Source organism: Haemaphysalis longicornis, unplaced genomic scaffold (assembly GCF_048455015.1).
Source record: "Haemaphysalis longicornis isolate Haplotype H1 unplaced genomic scaffold, Haemaphysalis longicornis Haplotype H1 scaffold_9, whole genome shotgun sequence".
NCBI lineage: Eukaryota > Metazoa > Arthropoda > Arachnida > Ixodida > Ixodidae > Haemaphysalis > Haemaphysalis longicornis.
In genome coordinates, this window is record NW_027526460.1 from 126,483,104 (window position 1) to 126,509,133 (window position 26,030).

The following is a 26,030-nucleotide window of genomic DNA, read 5'->3' on the forward strand; positions in this document are numbered from 1 at the left end:
ATGTCCGTATGTGGTTCCCGCCCTGCAAACCAATCCTTAAAGTATGATTGCCGTACGGCCACTTAATCCCGTCGGGTGCGGATTACCCTGTTGGTGCTGTCAGACAAATTAAGCAAGCCGCGCAAAGGCATCTCGCAATGGACGCGAAGCTGCGCCAAAACAGGCCCAAAAACAACCGTCGCTAGAGGAGACGACAAAGCCGTACCGCCGACGCCGCCGCCGGTGAGCAGGCACTTCCGCGCGGGCAACGCTGGGTAAATTTGCCGCGCCATCTACAGTGTACTCCGTGGATGAAACCCCCCTCCCCCCGCCGCCGCTTCCGCCGAGTTGGGAGTTTGTTGTCCCGTACGCCACGAAAGAACCGTTGGCTGGCAGAGCTAGAAAGCTTTGCTTTAAAAATGTAGTTTCCGATATGACTTCTTTGCGAACCCCTCAAAATTCAGTAGGAACGAAGCAAATGCATGTTTTATTGTAACAATGTAATAACATAAGGGGTATAAATGTCAGTTTAATGAAACTCACCGGAATTAACCTAATAAAAAGCGACGACAGTACCCGCAGTACAAGGATCAGCTGCTTGCGACGCCGACGCGCACAAAACATATAGTACCCGAAAAGAAATAAAAAGAAAAGAACCATAGCTGCATTTGCGTATTATACCCCTACGCGGAGCCACCATACACGTGCGCGTGCACGAATTGGCTAACGAGCGTTAAAAAAGAAGTTTGAAATGGAAAGTTGCTCTTTCTTACTTGTTTTGAATAGAAAAATCTGCTGATTTCTGCTGATGTTTGAGTCAAATTTTAATGATTTCTGCTGATTTTTCAAGCAAAAATCTACTACTACTTTTTCTTTGCCTGTGGCAGCACTGAGAACCACACAGATACGATTGGACGGGGCAAACAACTAACGAGCGACGACGCAAACTAAACATTGCAGCACATTCTTGTGGGCTTACATAATTCCTTGCCGTCGCGTACATTACCTGAGCCCTTCAAACATGGTGCTCCCATCGGCGACACGGGTGCCATTGTCCCCTTTGGCCGCATCGCCCGCTGCGAGGAGGAGCAGCCGGGCCCTCTCGCGTCGTCTGAGGGTGGCCACGGAGTCCAGGTAGAGCTCGACGTAGTAGCCGCGAAAGTCCGGCAACACCGCGAAGTACACGTCCATGGCATCAGTAGCGTTCAGCCGTTTGGGCCAAGCAACCAAGGAACGCAAAGAAGACAGCCGCTCGTGGGCCGTCTTTTGGCCACTCTGCCCGAGCCACGACAAGGAACCCAGTGTCTCGTTCCGTATGGCTTCCACCTGCGTGCGACACGAAAGGGCGGGTTGTGGTCAGGAGCTTCGTGCAAAAGCGCATTTGTTTGAAATCACATGCATGCTTTGAGGGCATAATTCAATACGCGGGACCCCGAATAGCGCAGGATTTAGCGGCCGGTTTTTACGACCACTGAGCGCATAGTGTATACCTTAGACTTATGACACGCATTGCAAGAAACCGGTCTGACGACACAGTGGCGACCAGCATCAACATCTGGTTTACTGCACATTGAATCCTGCTACTTTTGAGAACAGTCGAAGATCTGGTAATGACAGAATGGCATAACTTTGTCACAAAGTGCACCTTTCCTGCAACGCTATCCATGCCGAGATGCTTTCGTCACCACAGCTATCGTGGCATTGCCTCAGCTCCTCTCTTCTGGCCAGCATGATCAAATAAGCACACACAAAACATTTTTTTTTGCGTATACCCATCGTTGCCCTATGTATAGCGAGCGCTGCAGGCGTTTGGAGGTCAGCCGCCGTCTTGTAGAATTAATTGCGCCAAAGATGATATCGTAGCATGCGCCGAGCCGAAAACAAGCGATAGGGGTACTTTTTGCAGTTTGACAGCGATGTCTTAAAGTTAGCCGCTCGGCATGCGTGTTTTCTTGTGATGCAATGGGGCCGTTCGGTGCATTTCGTTATATCCAGTACTGCGCACGGCACTGACGGGTTCCCTTTCGTTATTAAAGAATAAGTGTCATTGAAATGAAGCGTGACCAACCGAAGTTCGTATTTGGTTTGTTACAGCCAGTAATTCGCTATATCAGTGTTAGGTATAACGAGGTTCAACTGTATAGGCCGTTCCTCTTGGTCTCCGTGAACAGATGCGAGAGCAAACACGGCTTCCGTGATGAGCTCCCGATGCGGCGTTTCTCCGGCAGCTGAGCGCGGAGGCGATGGCCTACACATGGCCTCCGCGATCACCATATTTTACACGCGGTGTAGTCTCAGGGACCATGGTATAAAACAAGCAATTAAAACGGCCTAAACTAAATGGCGCTAGCGTTACACTCGCCATCACTGCCCTCAACGTCCTTGCAGTTTGTTTCCTCCATAGCTAGACTGCAATGGGCCGCTGCGGAATGCGTCGTTAGCAAAATATAGAAGGCTGGAAGAGCCATAAGTTTATGTTGTCGACGTAGTCGGGGCTCATGTTGGTTGTTTGTCGTGACAAATTTAGCGGAAACGCTCCAATTTACGCAAACACGTGAAGTGGGCCCGGCCTGCCTCTACCAGGCGTGATCGCTCCAAATGGTTCAGGATCCCCACACAGGCCCGGCGTGTCGCGCTCGTTGCGACAGGTAAATCAGTCGAAGTGTGAGAAGCGGAAACAAATACCGCTGGCATTTATCGAGTACGAGCGTCAGTTTGCGTCCTCATCTAGACAGGATCACGTACCTTGCAACGGCTACTCTTGAGGACACCACTATCTGTAAAATGTGTAGCGATACATTTCGTTGCGTTGGTATCGTCGATGATTATTCTAGCACTACATTTGAAGCGTAGACCCACGCAAAGCCACAACCGAAACGTTGCTCCGAAGGGGAAGTTTGTTCCTAAAACATGCGTTCTTATTGCAGTTATAGCCATCACGCCAGGAATCCATGAAATTTATTGAAGAAAATTTGACAAAGAAACTACGTGAAACAACAAGCAAAAATAAAAATCAAAGATGACCAAAACTCTTGTCCCTCCCATTTCATGCCGAGCGAATTCTGTAATGCATAATAAAAATATGAGACGAAATGCTCGCGCCAACAGCCTCAGGTTGTGTTCAGAGTACCGACGTAACAGCCATATCGTAAGCTATATCTCAGGAAATGGCTGCTACATCGGTAGTCTTACATTTTTTTTGCGTCCATATATGGACGTTAAAAAAACGGCGTGTCACGCAGTTCGGTTGGCTGAGACGTGAAATGACGTCATTCTTTAAGGTTATTACGACAGTTGCGGCAACAGTCTGAACCTGGCCTTATGCGCGAGCTCAGGAATTTTTTCAATGCGCTAATAACGCCAGAGCACGCAATTTCATCGTTTAAAGAATTAACTGTGCAGGCAAATATGGCTTGGAAATTAGCGCACGTGCACGCTCCACTCTATTCGTCGTGAATGTGCGATTTTACATTCATTTTATGCGCCATAAGGCAGTATCAGGATGCTTATTTATATAGCCGCAAGATTGCGCGCACCGCCACAGCTAATAGCATGGAACAGGTACACAAGGCTGTCCGCTTCAGCTGAAATTCCTGTGCTACATGGCGACTTTCGAGTGACAAATAAAAGCTCACTTATAAGTTCGCACCATATATTTAGAATGGGGTAATCAATAGTCAATTGGTTTCAAGGCCTTACGAAGACCTGTGAAAGGGCCGTGTAGCACAGCTTTTTTCTCACATGTCGAAATATGAAGAGCCGGTCAAGAGAAACAAAACTTCCACACACGCAGGACAATCACAACGGCGCTCTAAAAAAACTCTTACACGTGATTTCTGTGTGGAAACGTAATTTCTGAAGGTTAGCACACCCTAACCTAGTCGGGCGCCGAGGCCCTATTCACAAAAACACTCGAAAAAAATTGTTAAATTCAACATCAACCCGCGCCGGCTCTTGCCGACGCGAACGGCCACCAGCGAAGTTCATACCGAGAAACGTGTTCAAGAAAGTCAGCTATGGCGAATCACGTGACGTCGTCTAACACAGCCGCGCGCATAGGGAATCGCCATGTTAACCGTTTACTGCAATGACGCTCATCCATATCCCGGCCGTGCGTCTAAATTTTACGGCTGTCAAAATCTGGGGGCGGAATATAAGCAACGAAGAAGCACACTGTAAGTTCACGAGTATAGCGCGTATAATGTTTGCCCACGGGCGCGAAAGTTCGCCTAAAGACATGAAACATATTCTCTGAGACTATCTTTCAGTAATTCTTTCAGCGAATTCGGTTCTTCATTGTTTTAAAAAGGGGCGGTGACAGGGGAAAAAAGCGCAGGGACGTTTTTGTTGTCGACTGAAAACAGTGAAAGCGCCACCTACGGGTACGTTGAGTGCAAGCGTAAATTATCGCGGAGCCGTTCACACCTCTGGTGGACCCTTCAAAGGGACTCTGCAACACTTCCTATAGACGCTTTCCCCCTTTCCTTCGCATCCCGAATCACTGCGAAAGCTCCAGTTATCGCCAGCACAGTACGGCACTGCGTGATGTCCTCGTCGCAGCAGATACGCCTTCCGTTTCTGCTTTCACTTTTTGATACTTTCTTTTTAAAGTGGTTATCAAATGCGCTCAATGCTGCAACTATAGAAAAGCCGGCCAAGAGCCGCTACACCACTTGAATGATGTAATTCCAGTGTTCGAGGAATGCCAAGACCGGGAAAGAGAGAAAAATCCTTTGAACAGGTTTCGAAGTTATCTGATGGGCATAGGGCAGTAGTTTTTGACTGAGGTATGCACTTCGCGATCTCCGACGTACTGGATGAGTTCGTTGACTACACTCTGCAAACATTTAAGATTTCAAAAAAGAAGTTGAAGTAGCGTTGCAGGGTCCCTTTAAAACCACACACAACAATGTAAGACCTCCGCCGCTACATCATCAGCTACCAGTGTGTATCGTGTTCCTCACTTTGCACTCTGTTCATACCTTCTGGGCTTTCTTCCCTCTCTGATGTTACGCGGAAACTCAACCCAAAGTTCGCGTCCTGCCCATATAGGAATACGGAGCAGGTCGTGACTACGTCACCTACCTGGTCTTGAGCCAGCTGCACCCGTCGCGGCGACAGCACGTCCTGGAAGATATAGCTGGCCAGAGCGAAGGACGTGAGCTTGCTGGCCGCCATGGCGCACACATCCGCCGAGTACAGCAATATAGCCGTCACATTGTCGTCGCTGAACAGGAGCCGAGTGAGCCGATGCGACGCAAATGGTACCAGTGCGCGCACGACGTGGAAGGCCACGAAGTAGCGCACATGGAGGTCCGGGTTCAGCAACAGCGACTCGTCCACCAGGCCAAAGATCTTGGGGTCGGATGCGTAAACTTCAATGTCCTCGTCAGTAAGGTTCCACTTCGACGCGGAACCCTCACTCACGTGGCGCTTCCCAGCCACAGGCGGCTTCAATTCCTTGAATAGAGTCGTGGAAAAGGGGAGGTCACGTTATGTGAACATGTGAACAGGCATTTAGGTTTTCTCTGGGGAAGCAGACAGAATATATTAAGTCCGGTCGTCTGACTGCGGCTGGATGTCTCAGGGCAGTTGACTCGCTACATATACGACTTAAAACCCGCACGAAGACAATTTATGTCTTATCCAGGCGTTAGTATTACAAAGAGGACGTTTGCATTGAGGTACGAGCTTTTCGTTTTCTACTCTAAGGGCGAGTAGGTTGTCAGGAGCATTGAAACTTTGTGTACATGCAAAGAAGTTTCAGGCAATGTTTAAGCCATGAGTATTTTTACCCTAACACACACACTTCTATCAAAAGTAGACTCAAATCTTTTTCTTCGAGCAATAGATTCAACAAAGTGTCGCAGGCACCTACAAAACAGGCGCAGGCCACAAAAAGGCAAGGGGGAAATTACAAAGACGACTTGATGGACTTTGACGTAATGTTCCTCTTCTTGGACTGTCTCCGTCCGCAAAGAAGTAGCCGGCGTCATGTCATTCTGACAACATTCAGGAAGTGAAATCTTGTAATTGTTTGGGAGTCTTGGACTGGGCAGAGTGGGCTCGCGCCTGGGCTTATTTGTTCCGTTTGTACTGCGGACCGCAATTGTAGAATATCGTATGTGGGCTGTTTGTATTAGTACAGGACATGGAAGTTCATTAGCACTTCAATCGTCTGAATAGATCTTACATCTGCCTTGCAAGCTTTCGTGTCTGTGACGCCATAGAACTTAGGACATTTACAACATTGGGTCTATCTGACGTTAATTAAACTAAAAGAGCGAAAATCTGGCAATTGAAAGACTACGCCTCCTTGCTAGTAACACACACGTCATCTCGGCAATAGGATTGAGGTATAGTGGCATGCACACATATCGAGCAGCATCTACCATAAGTTACATGTTGACACAGCTCGCAGGCTTACGAGTTTTATTGCGCCTGATCTAGCACGAGCTCCGAGAAAAATTCCCGCCACACTGTTTTAAACGTCTGGCTCGTCTGTATTGACGCTGCGAGCATCACCACACGGCAAAAAAAGAAGGATGAGACTCTCGGTAGCGCGCTTGGCGTCAGCAGCTCTCTGCGCCACCGATATCAGTTCGCAGCAATTAAGACCATTTTAGTTCAGGGTTTGCGAGGCCCCGAGTTCCATACGGGACAATATTACCATGTTGGATGTTTTTAGTTTCTTGTTTCATGCAAGGAAACGATTTTATCTATCAGTACCAGTCTGGGCACTGCTTTAGTTTCCCGTGCCTTGCTCCGCTGGAAAGCGTGCATGTTTAAGCTGTGACAACTATTGGTCATCTCTTTTTCGGGCTAGAAGCGGCCACTCAGCGCGTTTCCAGAGCCGAATGGATCTATTCGCAGAAATTTTGTTCTGCCTGTGTTTGTTTGTCTGTCTGTCAGTGATTCGATTAAGCCCTCCGGCCAAAGTGAAACTAAACCTGCGCAATAGTCTTATATACAAATAGCCAAACCTAAACGTCTATGTTTAATGTCGGTCTTGGTAATTGTCAACACTGTTGAACAAGAACAAAAAAAAATGCGCAAATGGCAGGCAGAAAATAATTACATAAGTAATATTTGCAGTCTTCCTTTAATAAATAATTAATGGATGCTTCGTTTTCGCGATATCAACTGAAATACTACCCCAGCTGCAGAAAATCGTCGCCTGCTGTTGCCCGCGGAATTTTAAGAAATGAAACGGCAACACTAACTAAAGGTGCCACTAGATAGGTTCCATGTTTAGTTTTGGATGCACGTGGAGCATGGCATCGTGGTTATATAAACATTGTAGTAGGGCGCCTAGAATCCCCCTCGTCGCCGCCGTACGTCAGCGCTGACATCAAGGCACCCGTCCTGGAGCAGTAGAACTCGGTAAATTTAAATTGACTTGAGCAAACCTTTAGCGTGGTATCTTGGGAGGAACGGGACGGGAGAGGAACAGCACGAGAGGTGAGCGGGAAAGAGAAGGGAGGCGTTTGCGTGGCAGGGGCGCCAGTCGACTATGGTAGTTCGTCGACATTTGCAACGAAAGGAGCGGATACGCGCCCAATTTTTTTTGTGCTTGCTTTTCCTTCCGCACCTGCCGGCGTTGCACTGCCACTTTTTTTCGCTTAGTAAAAGCAACTGTACGAGCATTCCTAACTAAATGAACGCGGACGCTGCCGGTTAATTACGTATATTTTGCCTGATATGTACCTGCAGTTTTCTTTGCGCTAAACAACGGGGAGATGTATGCCAGGCGCCAGTGGTTCACGAGTTTCGAACGTTTATGACTATATAAACCGCTTGTCTTTCGAAGCCCCCGGCTTACGCGGCGACGACCGCCGCTACGACGGAACGTGGCGGCCCTTAGGCCAGGTGTGTCAATGAAAGTTTATATATATATATATATATATATATATATATATATATATATATATATATATATATATATATATATATATATATATATATATATATATATATATACAAAGTAGAAGTACGCTGTTCGGATACTTTATTTCCAACGTTTCGACCTGAGACAGGTACCTGCCTCAGGTCGAAACGTTGGAAATAAAGTCTCCGAAGAGCGTACTTCTAATTTGTGCGTATTCCTGCTGCAGAACTCCCGCTGGCGCAGTTTCAGGCAGGGGCGCGCGAGCACTGGGAAAGCGGAAAATTTGAATTGCATTGGGTGGTAGCAATGAAGGATTACGGCGCCACAGCCCCTTATGGCGAATCACTGCTCTGCACTACCGACAACTTTCACATTGAGTAGAAGGCTTTAATTTTTTTTTAATATCTGCCGCTGATTAAGTTTCCGTGCCAGGGAAGTGTTCGCCATGCCAGGCAAGTGTGCGTGCTCCCATTTGGCCACACATTCATTACTAACAAGCGGCTTTGACATAAGATTTTTCACGTCCACGAGGTGACTAACTTGGGAATGCTACCGACCCGAAGGCGTGGTCTATGTTTATAACGTACTCCGAAGCGGCACTAGGCTCACTGTGGACGTCGAATGACCTTGAGCTAGGCACGAAGATATATAGTAGAAATTTCAACTTTTCTGCTGAACGTTTGATTTTTAATTGCCCTAGACATACCAGAGATTGGCCATAGACAGCTTGAAATGCGTTTTATCTAGCATGGCATTCAACAACAGTAAGTTTGGTTCTTCAGTACATAGGCGCCTCAAAACGTTTTGTTCATGTTATACTGTATTTAGCAAAGGCCCAAAGCATTTCGGCTTTGTTATTACAGACATGGGCTGACCACGCCAAAGTAATCAAATTCAATCGGCCGGAAATACCGATTGCGTCCTCTTCTAAAAACTATACCTGAACTTTTCACCAGCGCAAAAAATGCGGAAGAACTGAAACTTACAAAAGAGATAACAAGCAAAAGGTGACTAAGGAAGCCTACATGTGCGGTAGAATCATTCGCCTGCAAAGAGTTACTAGTGTGCCGCTTAAGCGCATAAGGTGGCGTCCCCACATGACACTAACAGCCATGAAAAACATAGACATGGTGCTACGAGAAAAAAATAACTGTTTTCTTTTAAAGCATTTGTTCAGTCCCCATACCACTTTCGGCCACTTCAGGACGGAGTCTTTATGGAAATAGTTACGAAAGCTTTGAGCCGCGTTTACTTGCGTCTAAACAGCCAGCGTTACGTTCCCCGCTACTTAGATAATACACTCGGGAGATAGCAGGCTGTTAACGAGGGTGCCGCCACCGAATACATTTCCTTTAATTTATAGGTTGACGTAAATTGTACCGCTGTAATACATTGTGTATCATGGAGAGTGATGTGCGCTACACTGCATTTGCCGTGATGCGCACGAGAGAGGGTAACTTTTTGAATGACCACCAGACGCTTGTTTCTTGCACGCAACTTTCCTTACATAGCACAATGAAATATGTAGTACCGTTCAGCCTTCCTAACCAGTTTTCTCGTTTCGCTAGCGCCAACCCCCTGCATTACGACCCGACAAGTTGCGTACGCCGATAGTGCAAACTTCTCCCACCTCGTTGGTGGCTCCTTCGAAATCCGCCTCCCTGACCGTGGCCTGGAGGTTTTTTCTGACGATGCGCTCCCAGACCCTGGCGCGGGTGGAAGGCACTTCACTGAGGTGGAAGCGGCGCCCCGTTGCCGTGGTCGTGAACGCACCGGCCGCAGCCATCTTTGTGGTCACCTCGGAGTCTATGGCGACCACAGCTGCCGCTGTGCCCTTGTCCAAAGCGCAGTCGCATGACATGACGTTCACGAAGCTCTCCACACACCGCGCCATCGACTCGGGTGTCAGGTAACGCTCCCGGTGCCGCTTCCAACGAAGAAGCGACGCACTGTGGCCCACGGTTAACACGCTCCGATTCTCGAACCTGCGAGGTGAGTTTTGCTGGTGCTTGTACAAGTGGCTAGTGGAGCTCGATGCTTAACTAGAAATTGTTTTCTAACAAAAGGGGTGTTTTTACAAAATAAGGTGTCACAAAATAAGGTGTTACAAATTGAAATCCTTTTGCCGGGTGCACATACACTGCCATGTTTTCAAAAACACGAAATCCAAATTATTGAACGCATATATCTTCACCGTTTAGCTATGCGAATTTGAAATGGTTCAAAATGTGATGCTACGCCGCCGTTCCTACCGAATTACAAATGGCCAGAATGTGGTTACAAATTGAGGCGGGATCCATATACTAAAAAAGGAATTCGAACGTCCTATGGAACCCATTCAATACAATGCGGTATAACTTATCTTCGAAATAAATGTACGCAATTGCCAAAAATTGCACGTCAGTCAAAGGTAACTGCTACATTTAAAATTCATGTAAAAGCACTCGTGCTACTTTTAGTTATTGCCATGTATTTTATATCCTGCTCTATGTTCACTTTCTTATCTTGTTTTTGTTATTTCTTAAGTGTGCAAAATTGCGTACAGTTTTTTAAGTGTGCTTTGAATTGGCCGTGCATTTTTTATCAGGTGCACTGAACAAATGTATTTTCTTGAAATGCGGCATTGCAATGCAAAAAATTCAGGATGTGAGGCCCAGACAGGCGTCAGGTAGTCGCCTTTTGCCTCGCTTACCTTAGCAGCAGTGTGTAATTTCTTCTCGTACATTGAATGCACTATGGCTGCAAACATTGCCTTTCAAAAATACAATTCAGTTCATTTTAAAATTGGAAGCCTCACATTTCTGTGAGCGATATTTGTACACAGGGAGTCCACCATCGTCAGACATTATCAGCACTGCATCACATATCGTTTTAAGAGAACTCGAAGGACGGAAATTTAAAAGCCATATAAAAATGACAGATCACTTCGCTGCAAGCACGGCGAAACAATGTAGGAAGGCACACGTATTGATACCAAATTTTTGGTGACATCAAGATCTTTGAGCTGAACGATTTTATATTTTCCGTTCACACCCTGCCATCATCATGGGTGGTCGCGGATGTAGCAGCACCTGCAGCGCAGACATCACATCATCCCTCTGCTTACAGAAGACATTTTTCCGGTGTGGCATAGACAGTAAGAAATCGGCTTTGCACTGTATGAACCACTGGTTAATGACGGCGCGGCAGCATTTTTGAAATTCTTAGTAGCTGAGAATAGGCTCCACTATGGGCGACATTATTTTGGCAGACCGGTCGCGCTTTCGCAACAGGAGCGAGCTTCGGGCCAGTTGGTTGAAAAGCATATTTGAAACATCGTAAAGTGATTGCACTGTTTTAAAAAATTGCTTTTTTAGCACTTTTTTAGTACTGCGTGGTGGCCCGGCAAACGCTCTAGCATTACATAAAAACTGGCTGTCGAATTATTGCAACGCATCGGAAGTACAGTGCACGCAGCGGACCCGGACATGGTAATTTAATTTTTTATGCAGTGTTAATGCGATTTGTCTCGGCGATGGTTTCCAGGATTTGGGTCCGCGGGGGAGTCGCTATGGCTGCACTTTTCGTATGACGGAACGGCTCCTTTACAGCACTGAACTGTACGACGTGAATGCATGATGGTGAATACGCCACAAATAATCACTCCGTGAGAGAACGAGACCCAAGATGTGTAATCGCATTCACTAATGACAATGGTAAGCAGCATATTCTCCTTAAAGCTCAAACAGTTCCAGTCCAGAGCCAATTGACGGGCAGGATCAGGTCTGCTAAGAACACCTACAATTCCGGAGAGCACTCAGTGTCCCACCTAGCGGAAGTTTTGGGAATTGAATTCCAGTTGGCAGTGAAACATCCCCCTGAAGTGTTCATTGGCTGCGAAGCACGCCCAATGAATAACCATTGGCTTCTAAAAACGGCGGCGTTCAGTTGTAAGGAACGCGTTGGCTCCGAAAAAGTGAAGCGTTTAAAGGGATAGAGCATCGATTTTAGTCGCGTACATGTTCTCTAGTTCACATAAAAGCCAGCGTTTTATATAGTCGAGTAAGCACTGGCAATTCCCAGTATATATTGTACATGTATATTGGCAAGTATATATTGTACATGTATTTTTAAACGTTCTTTTGAAAAGTTTAAAGGCATGCCGCCCATCGCCGCTGGGCTGCTCTCAGTGTGGCTAACTGAAACTCCATGCCCAGAATCAATGGCAGCGGTCAGTAAACAGACGCAGGGAAGGAGCTCTGACAATTCTGGCTGCTTCAGGAGCGTTTCTTCTGCCGAAATGTTCGTTTTCAGTTTACAAAAACGCCAACGGCAGGTTTAAAAAAAAAGGATCCGCCCGGGGAGAATCCAACTGCCGACTTCCACAACGTGAAACTAGCATTCTACCTACCGTCCAACCTCACCAGATGGCGCCGTCGCGCAAAATATACTAGCGATTACACAAAACACACAAAGGAATAAGAAAGCCTGCAATTCTGTTTTTTTTTAACTGGGGACAAGTTTTTAAATACAACTTTTCATCTCGCATACAGACAAAAGTACGTTGCCGCGCTACTGGGTGTCATGGTTGTCCGCATTATTTTTGGGAGGACAAGTACGGCTCGTAGATCTAAAATTTTCGATTTATAAAGCTCTGGGGCGTTATCAGCAAAACCGTGACGCGTAACGGTGTTTTAAGGGATGCCCTTTCATTGGGTATAGAGAACATACACTCGACACAAATCGTTCTGTCCCTTTAAACCGACGAAGCATGGTGTTCCTTCTACACCCACTGCAATGGGTGGGCCCGGTCCAATTGATGATGATAGGACAATAAATTTGCGGGTCCTTAAAAGTAGTGAGGAGTTCTTACGCAGGGGAAAAGGGGAGATTATTATCAAGAAATGTGTTGTGGAACAGCCAACAGCGTCAAACACAGCAGGGGAAGCGTCGCAACGTATGATAGTCCCACGCGTCTTTGTACTTCTAAGAGACGCAGAGAAAGGAGACGTCGTAAAGGACTCTGAAGATCAGTCGACCACAGCCTTTCCAGCTCCGAAATGAACCACGTCTCCGTAAAGAGGCACTGGTTTGCGCCCACCGTGCATGCATCTAGTTACATCACTCAGTATTACGTCACAGTAACACTCAGTTACATGTAAGCCTTCTGCGCACGATCCACTAGATAAAGTGCTTAGGAGAACTTGAGTTTTTAAAACAAAGCTTCGTTTCTCCTTCCGGTCTTCCCGGGGGTGCTTCTGCCGATCTTTTCTGGCAGGGTGCGCCAACGGGTCATATTTTACAGCATACAACGTCAACTGTATGCTGTATGCTACATTCAACTGACGACATTTGTGCTCAAGGTAGTCACAATGCAACCGATGGGCATTTGATAGTTTTGTTCTATGAAACAAACTTTGGCCCTATCGATAGACGGCTATGAATAGCCCTATACGGACTCTGGAGGCAGCGATTAGAAGTATTTAAAGTATCGTATATATACATGCTGAGGGTGTGGATTGAGCTGTTATGAATACTGCTAACCAATAGTTTCCCGTCTGAACTATGTGCTTTCGGCAATCGGTACTCAAGATCCAGCAGACACAAAGCCTGGTAAACTTGATTTCATGCGCGAGAAGATCTTCTAAGCATCACTTGAGGGTGGGGGAACTCTCTCAACGTGCAGAACAATTGTTCATGATTAAAGCAGCATCATTAGGCAAGCAGGTGTGACTTTGTAGTTGAAGTTGCAATTTCTCTACTCGTTGGTTACGTGGTTGCGAGTGAGCGCTTGTGCTTGTCTCCTTTCTGTCGTCATTATTAAATCGCGCTCCAAGTTTTACCAAATATGGGCCAAGTTGCCCAACAGTCTGTTCTACTGAAGAATACAATATTTGGACCTAGCTGACGTCCTAATGAAGTTCCTCAAAATGACTCTTTCCCGCGTCTAAAACCCGCCGCAGACATTTTGATATCTAAGTTACCTCCAAATTCCTTCCAAGGCCAGTATTTAAGAACAAGGCGTTGTTTAACAAAAGGCCCTTATATTAAAGGAGGCCAGACTTGAGTGAAGCGTAACTGATAACGAGCATTGAAAACTGCTACCGTAGGCTGCTACGCTGTGTCCTCATCACATACCACGGCCTGGCTTCGACTATCCAATAAAACGGTCACAGCATTGTGACTATAGAAGGGAAGTGTAAAAAAAAAAATCGCCACGTCGCCGCCATTGTGGCGCAGTGGTAAACGGTACACGAACCCGTCGTCTGGAGCGAGGCTCATTTCAAAGAGTACGTCAAGGTCGTAGTCCATCGCCAGCGTGATAAGCATGGAGAGCACCTCGGACGATCGCTGCTTCCCGCCGGTAGGGACGAGGAAGTGCCCGGGCTTTTCCTTTCCGACGAAGAGCACTCTGTCGATGATCCATGGCACGTCGATGTTCTTGTCCTGCACCTCGACGCACGCCACGTAGCTCATGATGACCTTGTCTGTCGTGCTCAGCGGCTTCGAAGCGTCTGGGTACAGGTCCGCACGTTCACGAACTTTCGCGTTCGCCGCCCAGTACACTTTCGCCTGCGAATGCATGGCACAGCTGCGCTGGTGCAACCGCGTCCATGGTATACATCTCGCTGTCGTCCTCCAAGAAACGTGTGGGCTGCAACGCGTTTCCTGCCACCTTTCTCCATACGTTGCCAACATTTTGCCTTGATCCCGTTCATTTCGCTCGCATTGCTCAAGCCATACTACGTGGGGCTACAACATTCCCTCTGCCCTGGGGGCCTTGATGCACTTAGAAAACCAGATACGTACCTTGGTTGCCGAACATCAATTATTAGCTGGACTCAACCATGTGCACTCAATATACAAGTTAATGGATGGCATTTTGAATCATAATTGCAATGATCAGAACAACGGTGCAGTCACCCAGACATAGCCCCCGTGAGAGCTTGGACGCTTTTACATGTGTAGAAGTGAGTGACTCCTACAGCTGCGTGGAATTCATGTTTATTGGTTAGCTTTTGGCAAACCTTCCCCACAGAATAGAATTGATGGCGTAAAAAATGGACATGAGCGAATTCTGACGCGCTAAACTGAAGCAAAATCGCTTTCTTCACAGAAAGATACACTGACAAAGCTTTTTGTCGGAACTCGCAGATTTGAGTACGTCTACGGGAAATCTTTTGCCTGGCATTTGTTGCTTCACTCCAGACAAAAAAGGTCGTTATCAACATGAATAAGAAAAGCGGTTCTCCCTTGGGCTTTATCATATTTCACGCTCTCCCAAAGGAGCTTACGCTTTTGCAGTGTGCGTTGTGAATAATCGTTCTGAACAAATATTTTCGTACCTTTTGGCATTTTTCGCCAGGACTAACACTTTCAAGTTCTCCTTGTTTCGCCGCAGGATTGAAGAATGCAATTCGTTACCTTAAACTGCAGATTCTTCAGTAGACAACTTGGAGGTTATCTGTGCCGAAGTGCTGCTGTCCCGAACAGGGGTTGCTGTATTGGCGCATTGTTGTTCCTCTGTATGGTCTGATTTTTCCTTCTATCGCGTCTTTTTTTTTTGACGTCATGTTATTTTTTACTCGTGTTTCGACATTCATAGTGTTTTTTTTTTCTCCGCATTTTTTTACTTTGGTTTTTCGCTAAGTTACGTGTGTATACTTCTCTTGTACCTCTTCTTGTATTACCACTCCTGCTTGAGCTTTGTAAAGCCTGCACAATTTAATAAATAAAAAATAACAATACTATCCGTACGTCAGGCATACGGTAAAATTATAAATTCGAGTGCTTGTCGCGATTTTTCAAACGCGAAACAACATGTTGAGCAAACGCACAGGCAGGACACCAAGGAAAAAACAGGCAGCTTCTAGAAAAAGAGTACTTTTTAACGTCATTTTGTCGTAATAGGAACAAAATGCATGGTGATCACAACTGCTAATCGCTAAAGGAATCCTGGCCGGTACTCCATACCCAGCTTTCTCGCTCAAAATTACAACCTCTCGGGAACCTAGAAAAACCACTTTAGAAAATGATATTTGACATAAAGCTAGAAGTCAACGTGACGATTAAAACGCTAAAAGAACATTTCAGGTTTGTGAATATTTTTTTGTGTAATTCGCTGTCAAATCTAACTCCCCATGCATTTCTATGGGATAGTTCCCATGGCTCAGGAACCCAGTCGCGCGAGGTGCGCGACTTCAAACTGTGCACAAAGCAAGTATTCACCCCAAATATTAGCTGTGCAAAATAATTTTCATTTCGCTAAAAAATTGCAGAATAATCACTGTTGAAAGGACTGCCATGAGCGGGAACGCTGCACATGCAAGACGAACAAGAGGCAGAAAGCTCGGTGATAGAATGGTGTTCCGCGTTATGGGATGAAACGGGATTGAAGAGAAGAGCTTGCCCGTCGCAAGCCAGCACCCGGGGAGCCAAGGTGCGGAGGCAGTACCGGACTCACCTCGAGGTATCGAAACTGGTCCTCGAAGGAGCCGTGTTTCTCTGCCCAGTGGCCACAGACGTACTGGTAGAAGTCGTCGCAGGGATGGGTCCCCAGGTCCATGGAGCCGTGCAGCTCGGCCTGCAGGTTGAAACAGTCCAGGCTGCTGCAGTGCAGGCGCAGCGGCCACTTGGACGGCCGGGGCGTCTGGTGCACGTACAAGGCGACGCCGATGAGCGTCAGCACCTCGAATGTGGCGAACACCTCCGGACGGGCCTGCATGAGCACGTTTCGCGACGCCGGGGGAAGCTCCTCCGGCTCTTCATCGCCCTGCTGTCCGTCCTGCCGCGTAGAGGACACCAGAGAAACCTTCAGTTTTCGTCATCCCGCGTGAAAGTTGTCATGAATGCATCGCTGAAATTGCCTCTCAGTTAAATATTTGTGCCTCTCCACTTAGTAGCTTAGAGTAAAAAAGGACTCGTAGAAACGTATTATCGAGACAGTTTAAAAAAAAGCGTGTGGCCTATGCATATTCCTGTGCTATTTAATTTGCCTCTACGTTTGCTTTCTCTTACCCGTAGTGATACGCTACGCGTAGCGCCTCACAGTGCCAGTTAAGTCCGCTCGAAGACTAGGAAAAACTTCAGAGAGTGTCGAAATCGCGTTCTCCACATAAAACACACCTGAGCACGTCCTAATCGGTCACACGCGCTACCGTGTGTATGACTACGTGGAAATAACTCGGCAATGCAAAAAAAAAAAATGCCAGCGCTTCGGACCCGTGGCAGACGTATGCGAATTTTCGCTTCGGTGTTCCAAGTGCGGTGACAGTCATGATCGAGCATCCTGTTCTGCTGAGAGCCCTAACTGCAGCGAAACGCACGAATCCACATTGCTTAACTGCTCTGTCCGCCGCGATCAGAAGGCGATTTTGAAATTCAAGGCCGCAAACCATGTTGACTACAAGTCAGAAAAAGCCATGCTAATAGAGCGGCGTCACACTGGCCTCAAAAAAGCTCGGAAAAGCTATAGCAGACATCTGCGGATCTCATCTCCATGATAGTCACAGGAGGACTTCATGGCTTTACCGGTCCTGCGGTGTGAGCAGCAGAAGCAGTATCCTCCTGCAGAAGCTCTGCCAGAGCGCTATCCAGGAGCAACCCACCAGTCTTCCACAAAATTTGTGCCATAGCCTGCGTCGACAGCCGCACCTCACCCGTCGCCAGCTAAGACTCCTACTCCAGCTGCACGGTCTTTAAAATCTGCTAGTCAGGCGTCTATGCCGGCGCAGCTTGCGCGTGATCGAAGCCCCGAGCGCTGGCGTTCTGTACTGTCCTCTCTCGTGGAGGCCGTTCGCATCATCCTCGCCCCCCTCACGACCCCCGTAGCCGTGGCACTCTTGAGTCTATTGAACTTTGTCTCTCCTTGCCTTGCACATTGGCGGTAGTACTAGTACACTGTAGCGGTAGCTGCTACGGCTCGTGTGGCCATTGGTGGTGAGATGTTTGAGTGGCGCCCCCTGGCTCTGACGTCGGCTTAGGGACTCGCGCCGCTGTCGTCTGTTACACTCCGCTTGTGAGGGGCAGCAGTGCCTGTGCTATAAATCGCTCGATTTGATGCTTCAGTGCATTAAAAAGCTATTTCTAGCAATTCAGTCATTTAGGCAAGCTTCTGACACGTCTGAATAATTTAAAGCTGTATCCCCCACAAGTTTGCAGCACACGAGGAGGGAAAGAACAACTTTCTTCGGAGTATCGGTCAGAAGCTCGTGTTCAACCGTCCTTTCGCGAGGTTCAGCGCACAGATAAGTATCCAAATGCACTGGCTTCCCTACAGTATTTTTGAGATGCTCTTATAACGACTCAACAGTCTTGTGCTGCGTACACGCGCATCCCACAGCAAAAAATAGAGCAGCTGTCTTCTATTTTTTCGTTGTTGTTGACTTGTATCTGATGAATGTTTCTTTTGTGCCCAAAGCATTATATTTAATATTAATGAATTCATTAACCGTCACAAACGTACGTCTCATTAGTAGATTTGGGGATGTTTGGGAGGCTCACAAAGATCGTGATGATACTTTTTTCAGGCTGTATGCATGGCATACATTTCCTGCTTCACGAATTGGCTTCCCTTGTGGCTACTTGCAAGAAAGTGGATATCTTAATCGTGCGGTATTTATTCACATGCAAATACCACGAGAAGGTTCTTGCTACGCCACCGCGATCACGCCCCAGGCACCAGAGTACTCGAAGGCGGCTTTTATGTTCCGTATTTCTGTCGTAACCATTGTTATCATAAGGAACTGAGTGTAAACCCGATCAATTATGACATAATTACGGTGTTTAAGGCTTGATATACTCGCTTACGAACGCAATAAATAGTATACGGGCATACATTAAAAGAATTGAAACCGATGAATATTTCCAAGGAGCTCTCTTCAACTCTTTTAACTCTTCCAGGCGTAAAGAACAAACCCGGGATGGCGATCTGTGACTTGGAAAAAATTACTCTTACTCATTTGTCCTGGACTGAGGACCCGGACTACTAATCAGCTCGATGTTACTGTTAAATAGAGTTTTCTCCTCCTCCCTTTCTTGAGTGCAGTTTTCCTATAACGCAAATCTGAATACTGGGAAGACATGGCTGTGGGGAATGTACTGAAATATCCCTCCAGGCCTGAACAAACATAGTGTTACTGTATCTTTACCGTAGACGTGACTCGTTTTGCTCAATAAACCTCCATACTGGTTTATAAGCTTGGTATAAAACCACCACGCGCCTATACACACAGTTGGTTATTCGGAACTCAACCTACAGTTCTTGCAGCCCTATAATGCATTTCGGCATACTTTCATGCCATGACGACGAAAAGTGATATGATACAATACTTTCGAGCGTTTGGCAAGGTTGCAAAAACTCTTACCTTATACATAAGATTACCGGCAATCGTAATGCCTTCTACCAAAGCCGACAGCCCTGAAGCCCTGGTATTTGCTTTGGTCTTCCAATTTCGCTGTTGTCGGTATTAGCAGCTGGCTGTTCCCTTTGTTCGAAAGATTGCTTAATACAGAAGCTGACCCCTAGCTCCGACTCTTCGCGCTCCGCACAGGACCGGCTTCGCAAGGAATGGGGTGACGCCGGCAATGTTTCTTCCGTAGCGGTATCCAATACTGCTATTTAACTCACTCCTTGTAGTCCAGAGTTTGACGGAATACCGTCTGGTCAGGTAAAAGCATGGTTGTGACGATGAAACGTAGGTCACTGACCAAGTCAAAGAAGCGGTTTGACGTTTCGGTACCCCTACGGGTACCTTGATCACAATGAGCATGTGCGTGGAAAACGAAGCTATATATTGGGCATGAGGCGTCGCAATGAGGTGGCATAGATACGGTGCAGATTGCCGTCTGTTCTGTTGATAGTGTCGGCCGTCGTCTGAATGATGAGGGATTCGAGCAGCAATCGGGAAGACAGATTGCGCTCGGTTGTCAGAACTTTCGCCTCGTCCCAGTCGACCACGTGTCCCGTTTTCTCACAGTGCTCCGCCAGTGCGCTTGTTCTTGCATGGCCCTTGTTTACGTCGTTCCGGTGCTGCGTTAATCTTCTGTGAAGATTGCCCGTTTCGCCAATGTACACTGATTTGCAATCGGCGCACGGAATCTTGTAAACAACACCTGGGAACTTGGAGCGTGAGAGGGGGTCTTTTACGTTGACGAGGTCAGAACGCAGTTTGCTAGTTGGCACGCGCGCGATGTGCACACCGCGTTTCTTGAAAATGCGTGCGAGAGCTTCACTGATATGTGGGACGTAGGGAACCGCAGCACGCTTTGGAGCGCTTCTTGTGGACGCTTCTGCTTGCTCACCTTGATGCATAGTTGTGTTCGTCGCCCTCTTTGCCTCTTTTCGGATAAAGTGCTTTGGGTAGCCATTCCAAAAACACGAGGCTTCTCAGGAGAGCAAGCTAAATGCCCTACTGTCAGAAGGTGGAAAGAGGCAGACTCTGCCTAGCTTCGATTTGCGGAACATGTCGTCGTACGAGCTATCGACCGCAGAGGCTCAAGTTCTCGGAAAGGGCCTGAACTTCAACCAAGGCAAGTCACCGGATGCCCGCAAGATGATATGCGCTGTCGAAAGCGCAGTTCAACTACTGGAGAAAAACGTACAAGATGAAGTACGCACAAGCGCCATCGGTGTTCTCTCCAGGTTGCGAGGATCAAGAGATGCACAGGCCATCACTAGAGCGGAACAGAAGGCCATTCAGTCTCTGCGGTCGAACGCAGATATTGTTGTGCTCCCTGCCGACAAAGGAAACGTTACAGTCGTCCTTGACCGCTCTGCGTACGAGAACAAGTTGTCGGCACTACTCGAGGACCGTACGACGTACTCCAAAGCTACAAAAGATCCCACCTCGAGAATTCAAAAGGATTTGCAGAAATTGCTCTCCGAGATATTCAGTGGCTTACCCCCGTCAAAGAAAAGCCTATACTATCACCTTCTCTGCACGAACGGGTCTGCGCCTGCAATTTATGGACTTCCCAAGATTCACAAGGACGGAACCCCGTTACGTCCAATTGTGGATTTTACACGTTCGCCGCTCCTCTGGTTGTCCCGCTACCTGCACAAGGTCCTTGAACCGCTGGTGGGGAATTACGCATTTACGAAACTCGGAAGACTTTATTGGCAAGTTGAAGGGTATAGTTCTGGAAGATGACGACGTCCTGGTTTCTTTCGATGTGTGTTCACTGTTCACAAGCATTCCTGTCGAACTGGCAGTCGAAACCTGCAGAAAACGTTTGGAATTGGACGAAAGGCTTCCGGACCGCACTCCGTTTGATGCCGCCGAGCTTTGCAAGCTCCTCCATTTTTGCCTAAGCAATACGTATTTTACGTATAACGGCGACATCTACAAGCAGACGTTTGGGACGGCCATGGGGGCATCGATCTCGGTCACAACCGCAAATTTGACGATGGAAGCGATTGAGGAAAGAGCATTGGAATCATTTCAACCACAGCCGAAGCTCTTCGTACGGTACGTCGACGATTGCTTCTGCGTCATGGACAAGCAGCATGTTCGACGCTTCCTACATCATCTGAATGATACAGAGGCTTCAATCAACTTTACTGTGGAAGAGGAATCCAATGGCTCTATTCCTTTTCTGGACACGCTCGTAAAACGCTCCCCGAGTGGACTATCATTCAGCGTGTACAGGAAACCTACGCACTCCGGAAGGTACCTGAGCTTCCATTCGGCACACCCATGTCCCATAAACGTTCAGTGGTGACGTCACTTGTGAACAGAGCAAAACGGACGTGCTCTGAACCGGAAAGCCTGAAAGAAGAAATGAAGAAGATCGAAAGAGACCTGCAACGGAATGGCTACCCAAAGCACTTTATCCGAAAAGAGGCAAAGAGGGCGACGAACACAACTATGCATCAAGGTGAGCAAGCAGAAGCGTCCACAAGAAGCGCTCCAAAGCATGCTGCGGTTCCCTACGTCCCACATATCAGTGAAGCTCTCGCACGCATTTTCAAGAAACGCGGGTACACAGTTGTTAGTCATCATCATCATCACAGTGATCATCATCATCAGCCTGCTCAGGTCCACTGCAGGACGAAGACCTCTCCCATTGACCTCCAACCACTACTGTCCTGCGCTAATCGAGTCCACTGTTTACGCCCGAAGTTCCGCATTTCATTCCTCCATCGTGTTGTTGGACTTCCCCTTCTTCTATACCCATCTTTTGGTATCCACTATGTTACCCTAGTTGCCCATCCGTTGTCGCGTCGTCTCACTACAAAACCAGCCCAAGTCCATTTTTTTTCTTTATTTGAACTATGGTATCGTCAATCTAGTTTGTTCTCTGTTCCAGGTAGCTCGTTTCTTGTCCCTGAGTGTGTTATTCATAACATTATTCGTTCCATGGCCCGTTGAGCCGACCTACGTTTGCAATCTAGTTGTTTAGTAGGGCGCCAAGTTTCAGCTCCGTATGTCATTATCGGCAGTATGCACTGGTTGTAGATATTTCTTTTGAGTGACAGAGGTAGCTTACTATTCATTATTTGGGAGTGCTTGCCGAGTGCTTCCTAGCCCATACGTATTCTGCGCCGGATTTCTGTCTCAAGGTTGGGGTCAGCATTGACCATCTGTCCGAGGTAGTTATCATATATTCTGCTATTTCGTCTGGCGTTTCATTTCCTAAGCTGAAATAGACGTTTTTGGTATGCTTATTCTTCGGTACTTTAAATTTATTCATATTTATTTAAAGCCCACGGCGTCCTTTCTGATTTTATTCCTTAAGCATTCTTTGCACGTGTTCTGCAGTCTCACTCAGCGAGACTATGTCGTCCGCAAACCTCAAATGGCTCAAGTATTCTCCGTTTATCCTTAACCCTATGTTTTACCAATAAAGCTTTCTAAATACCCCCTCCAAACATGCTGTGAATAGGTTTGGAGAGGTGGCATCTCCCTGTCTTTCTTCCTTACGGATAGGAAATTTATCGTTTTGCTTGTGGCGGGTTATCGTGCCCGTGCATCTGTTATATATATCTTCTAGAAGTCTTATCTAGGTTTCCTCTATTCCCTGGTCGTTTAGTAGTTCTAAAAATGTTGCGGTGAGTACAAAATCAAACGCTTACTAGTAATTTATAAATGCCACGTAAATAAAGGGGTTTAGTGTACTCGGCGGATTTTTCTATCACTTGGTTGACGACAGGGATGTGATCCGTGGTTGAGTACCCTTTCCTAAACCCAGCCTGCTCTCTGGGTTGATGGCTGTTGCCTATGCAACAAACTACAATTTCGGTAAACAGCTTGTCAACAACGGAAAGTAGGCTGATAGGTCTGTAATTCTTGAGGTCCTCGGAATCTTCCTTCTTACGAATCAGAATAATGTTAGCGTTTTTCCAGTCTGTGGGCGCTTGTTAGTGTTAGTGTAAGTGTTAGTGTTAGTGGCCCTGAGAAAGGACATCACCGAAGTGGTGCATAGTTTACCACCGGACGCATCGAATGAACACGTGGTTTAGCCTTCAAAATAATTGCTGCTTACATTCCGCCTGGAATGGCATTAAATACGAACGCCTAAAAAACATCATTAGCGCCACACAAGTTCCGCAGATTTTGACTGGGGAGGTCAACGCTCGCCTGCCCTGCTTGGGAAGTATAAGGGGTGACAATCCTTCTTAGCAACACAATTTCGCTGACAGTGTCGGGCCTCAGTTTAAACGGCATAGCGGTGACGCTCGTCCCCACTAGCTTGCCGCTTACTTTGTGTGGCCATCTTTTGGAGATGCCCGACACTACCGCGGTGATGAAACGCGGCTTGTTGCTTGACTCTGGATCGGCTACCTCAATCCACCGTTTTCTTTGTTGTGGTGCGCTGGCTTCGCGATCGAGATAAACGTGGCGACGGCAGTCACCGCACGATTGTGTTGTTTCCCCACTACCCAGCAACACGGCCGCACGACATTCTCGTTTCCCGGTCGCGCTCTGAATTTGGCTTCGGCCAACCGTTTATTTTATAGCCGTAAAAATTGTGGGGTAACCAATGGAAGTTACGAAAGTAGACGTAAACATAGAAGCAGAGCGTACTGCTGTTGCTACTGCGTGCACTATAGCTTCACAGCATTCTAGCGCCTTGGAGTTGTCTCACATGACGCAGGCAGATTGTAATTCTCGAGCATACCACATATTTCACGAAGCGATTAATACATACCGGAACAAAAAATGCACGAAGCTCACACTAAGGCGTAAGACTTGAAGGTAGCGAAGCTGTCGGCGACCTTCACGACCAACACGAAGGTTTAAGTCCACGATAGCAGACGATTTGCTTCTTTTTCGCTGCAGCAACGACCTTCACTTCATAGTTGTTGCTATAAGTCAAAGTTGTTTTCCTTTTTTGGAAGTGATATTCACTGGACTTCATATTGGAGGGGCGTATACGCTCTGACTTATCATTCTCGTTTCCAGTAAGTGTTGCCACGTGTACGGGGAGCAGCGGAGCTTTTTTTTTAGCCAATCTTCGCCAATCTGCCCAAGTGGGTATGGCTTCACAAACGTGCGCAGGCAACGCTAGGTTGTTGTCGCGAGGTACGCACACACGAGCGCTAGGCATTCCCTAGTTTTATTAACTGCCAGGCGGTCGTCGCGAGGCCCGCGGTCATGTGTGCGTGCTCGGCAATTTCTTGGTATTTGTAACTGCGGACACGAAAATTTACGATTTGCTAAACAGCTTCGCTCTTAAAACAAGCCAGCTGCAAATACGGTAAGAAACAAAGCCAAGACAGGCAGCGGTCTCGCGCAGTATGGCGGCGCCGTGTAGGAGGATTAACGGTATAAAAGTGTGTTCGGAAGTCTGCTGCAGAGTAAAGAACTCACTAGCGTTCGCTCGACGACCTGTCCTTGCTACGTCATGACAGGAGTCAAAAACACAACGATCTGGCCGAAGAATCAATACTTTAACTTAAATTGATTAATTTCCCAGTGAATAAAGCATTGTTTGCTGCAGGACCAATGCTGGGGGCACTATAAAACACCGAATCTTTCGAATAAAACAGGCTTTTTTTTTGTCCGCATGTTCCCTTTACAAAAAGCTGCTGTTGTTCATTCGAGTATGCCACATAAAACACATGCTTGATCAAATGACATCATTTGTTCGAATCCACTTTTATTTTCAAATAACAACGCATGTTCTACATATTGGTCGGCTGTGTGTTTTTGGTACCATGTCGTCGCTCTGCCGGAATGACAGCTACAAAAGGTTAACTTAAGTACAGGGGTCATGAGACACCGAAAGTGTTACAGCGCGACGACGGCAAGTCCTGCAACATAAATGTGCCCAACCAGGCCTTTTACTAGGGCCAAACACACGTAAAACAGACCGCCCTTTGAAATCGTGCGTACCTCTTCTTCTCGGTTGTCTCCTTCGGCCCCATCAGCCTCGGTTTCGTCTCCTTGCATTGCGTGTAACACCAACGGCTGCAGACGTCCGGCGTTTCCTGCGAGGAATATTCATATCAAAAGGCTTTTTAGAGTGTTTGCACGACGCTAATACATTAGTTCACGGGGTCCAAAAATAGAATAATTGTGTGGCTACTACATGCTTACAAGGAATTTGAAAACGTTGGTTATACTCCACATCCCTTCCCCTCATACTACCTCCTTTAAAGGCGATTTATCCGTATTAGTACACCGGAACTCCGGAAGGCTGGCTCAGAAATGAAACAGAAAATAAAAGTAAAAAAGGGAATGCGGGAGCATTGGCTTTCAACTGTCGAACGGGTATGTCCTTATGGTGGTGGCGCCACGTCTTGTGAATGAGGTCGTGGTGTGCTTCGTTTGCCTTGTACATTCTACAGCTTGCGCGTCCTTTTTTTGGGAAAGGGGGTTAGGATCGCAGATGTTTTACAACCGCGTCTCCAAAAACCAAATGCGCGCAAATTAACGGGGACAGGAACACATCAAGACACACAAGCACAGATTCGCAAGTTGTCACAACTGGTTTTGTAGCGTAAGCTACACTGGCTGAGGTTGAGCAGTTTCGCGTGGACCCTGAAGGGCCGTGCTGCGAAAGCGCGAGGAGCATTGGATTGGATTGAAAATCCCATCCAATCTAATTACGGGTGTGTAGAAAATTGGGTCTGCACATTTGCCGGTCTGTGAATTCCAAAGTAGTGACGTCATAGCCGGGGCAGACGCACTGGCGCCGGCGCGTGCCCAGCTGTGCGCCTCCGTTCCGCAGTAGCCAA

At 47.2% G+C, this 26,030-nt stretch overlaps 1 protein-coding gene across 1 annotated transcript; it reads right to left on the reverse strand.

Annotated features, from left to right (window-relative positions):
• Positions 1-981: 981 nt before the first annotated feature.
• Positions 982-25,242, reverse strand: LOC144153417 (neprilysin-1-like). The gene is made up of 6 exons (XM_077685064.1): positions 25,186-25,242; positions 16,311-16,631; positions 14,106-14,419; positions 9,498-9,852; positions 5,065-5,439; positions 982-1,305 (listed from the first exon to the last, which is right to left on the reverse strand). Exons 1-6 carry the CDS (start codon positions 25,240-25,242, stop codon positions 982-984), a joined length of 1,746 nt encoding a protein of 581 aa, XP_077541190.1.
• Positions 25,243-26,030: the final 788 nt, after the last annotated feature.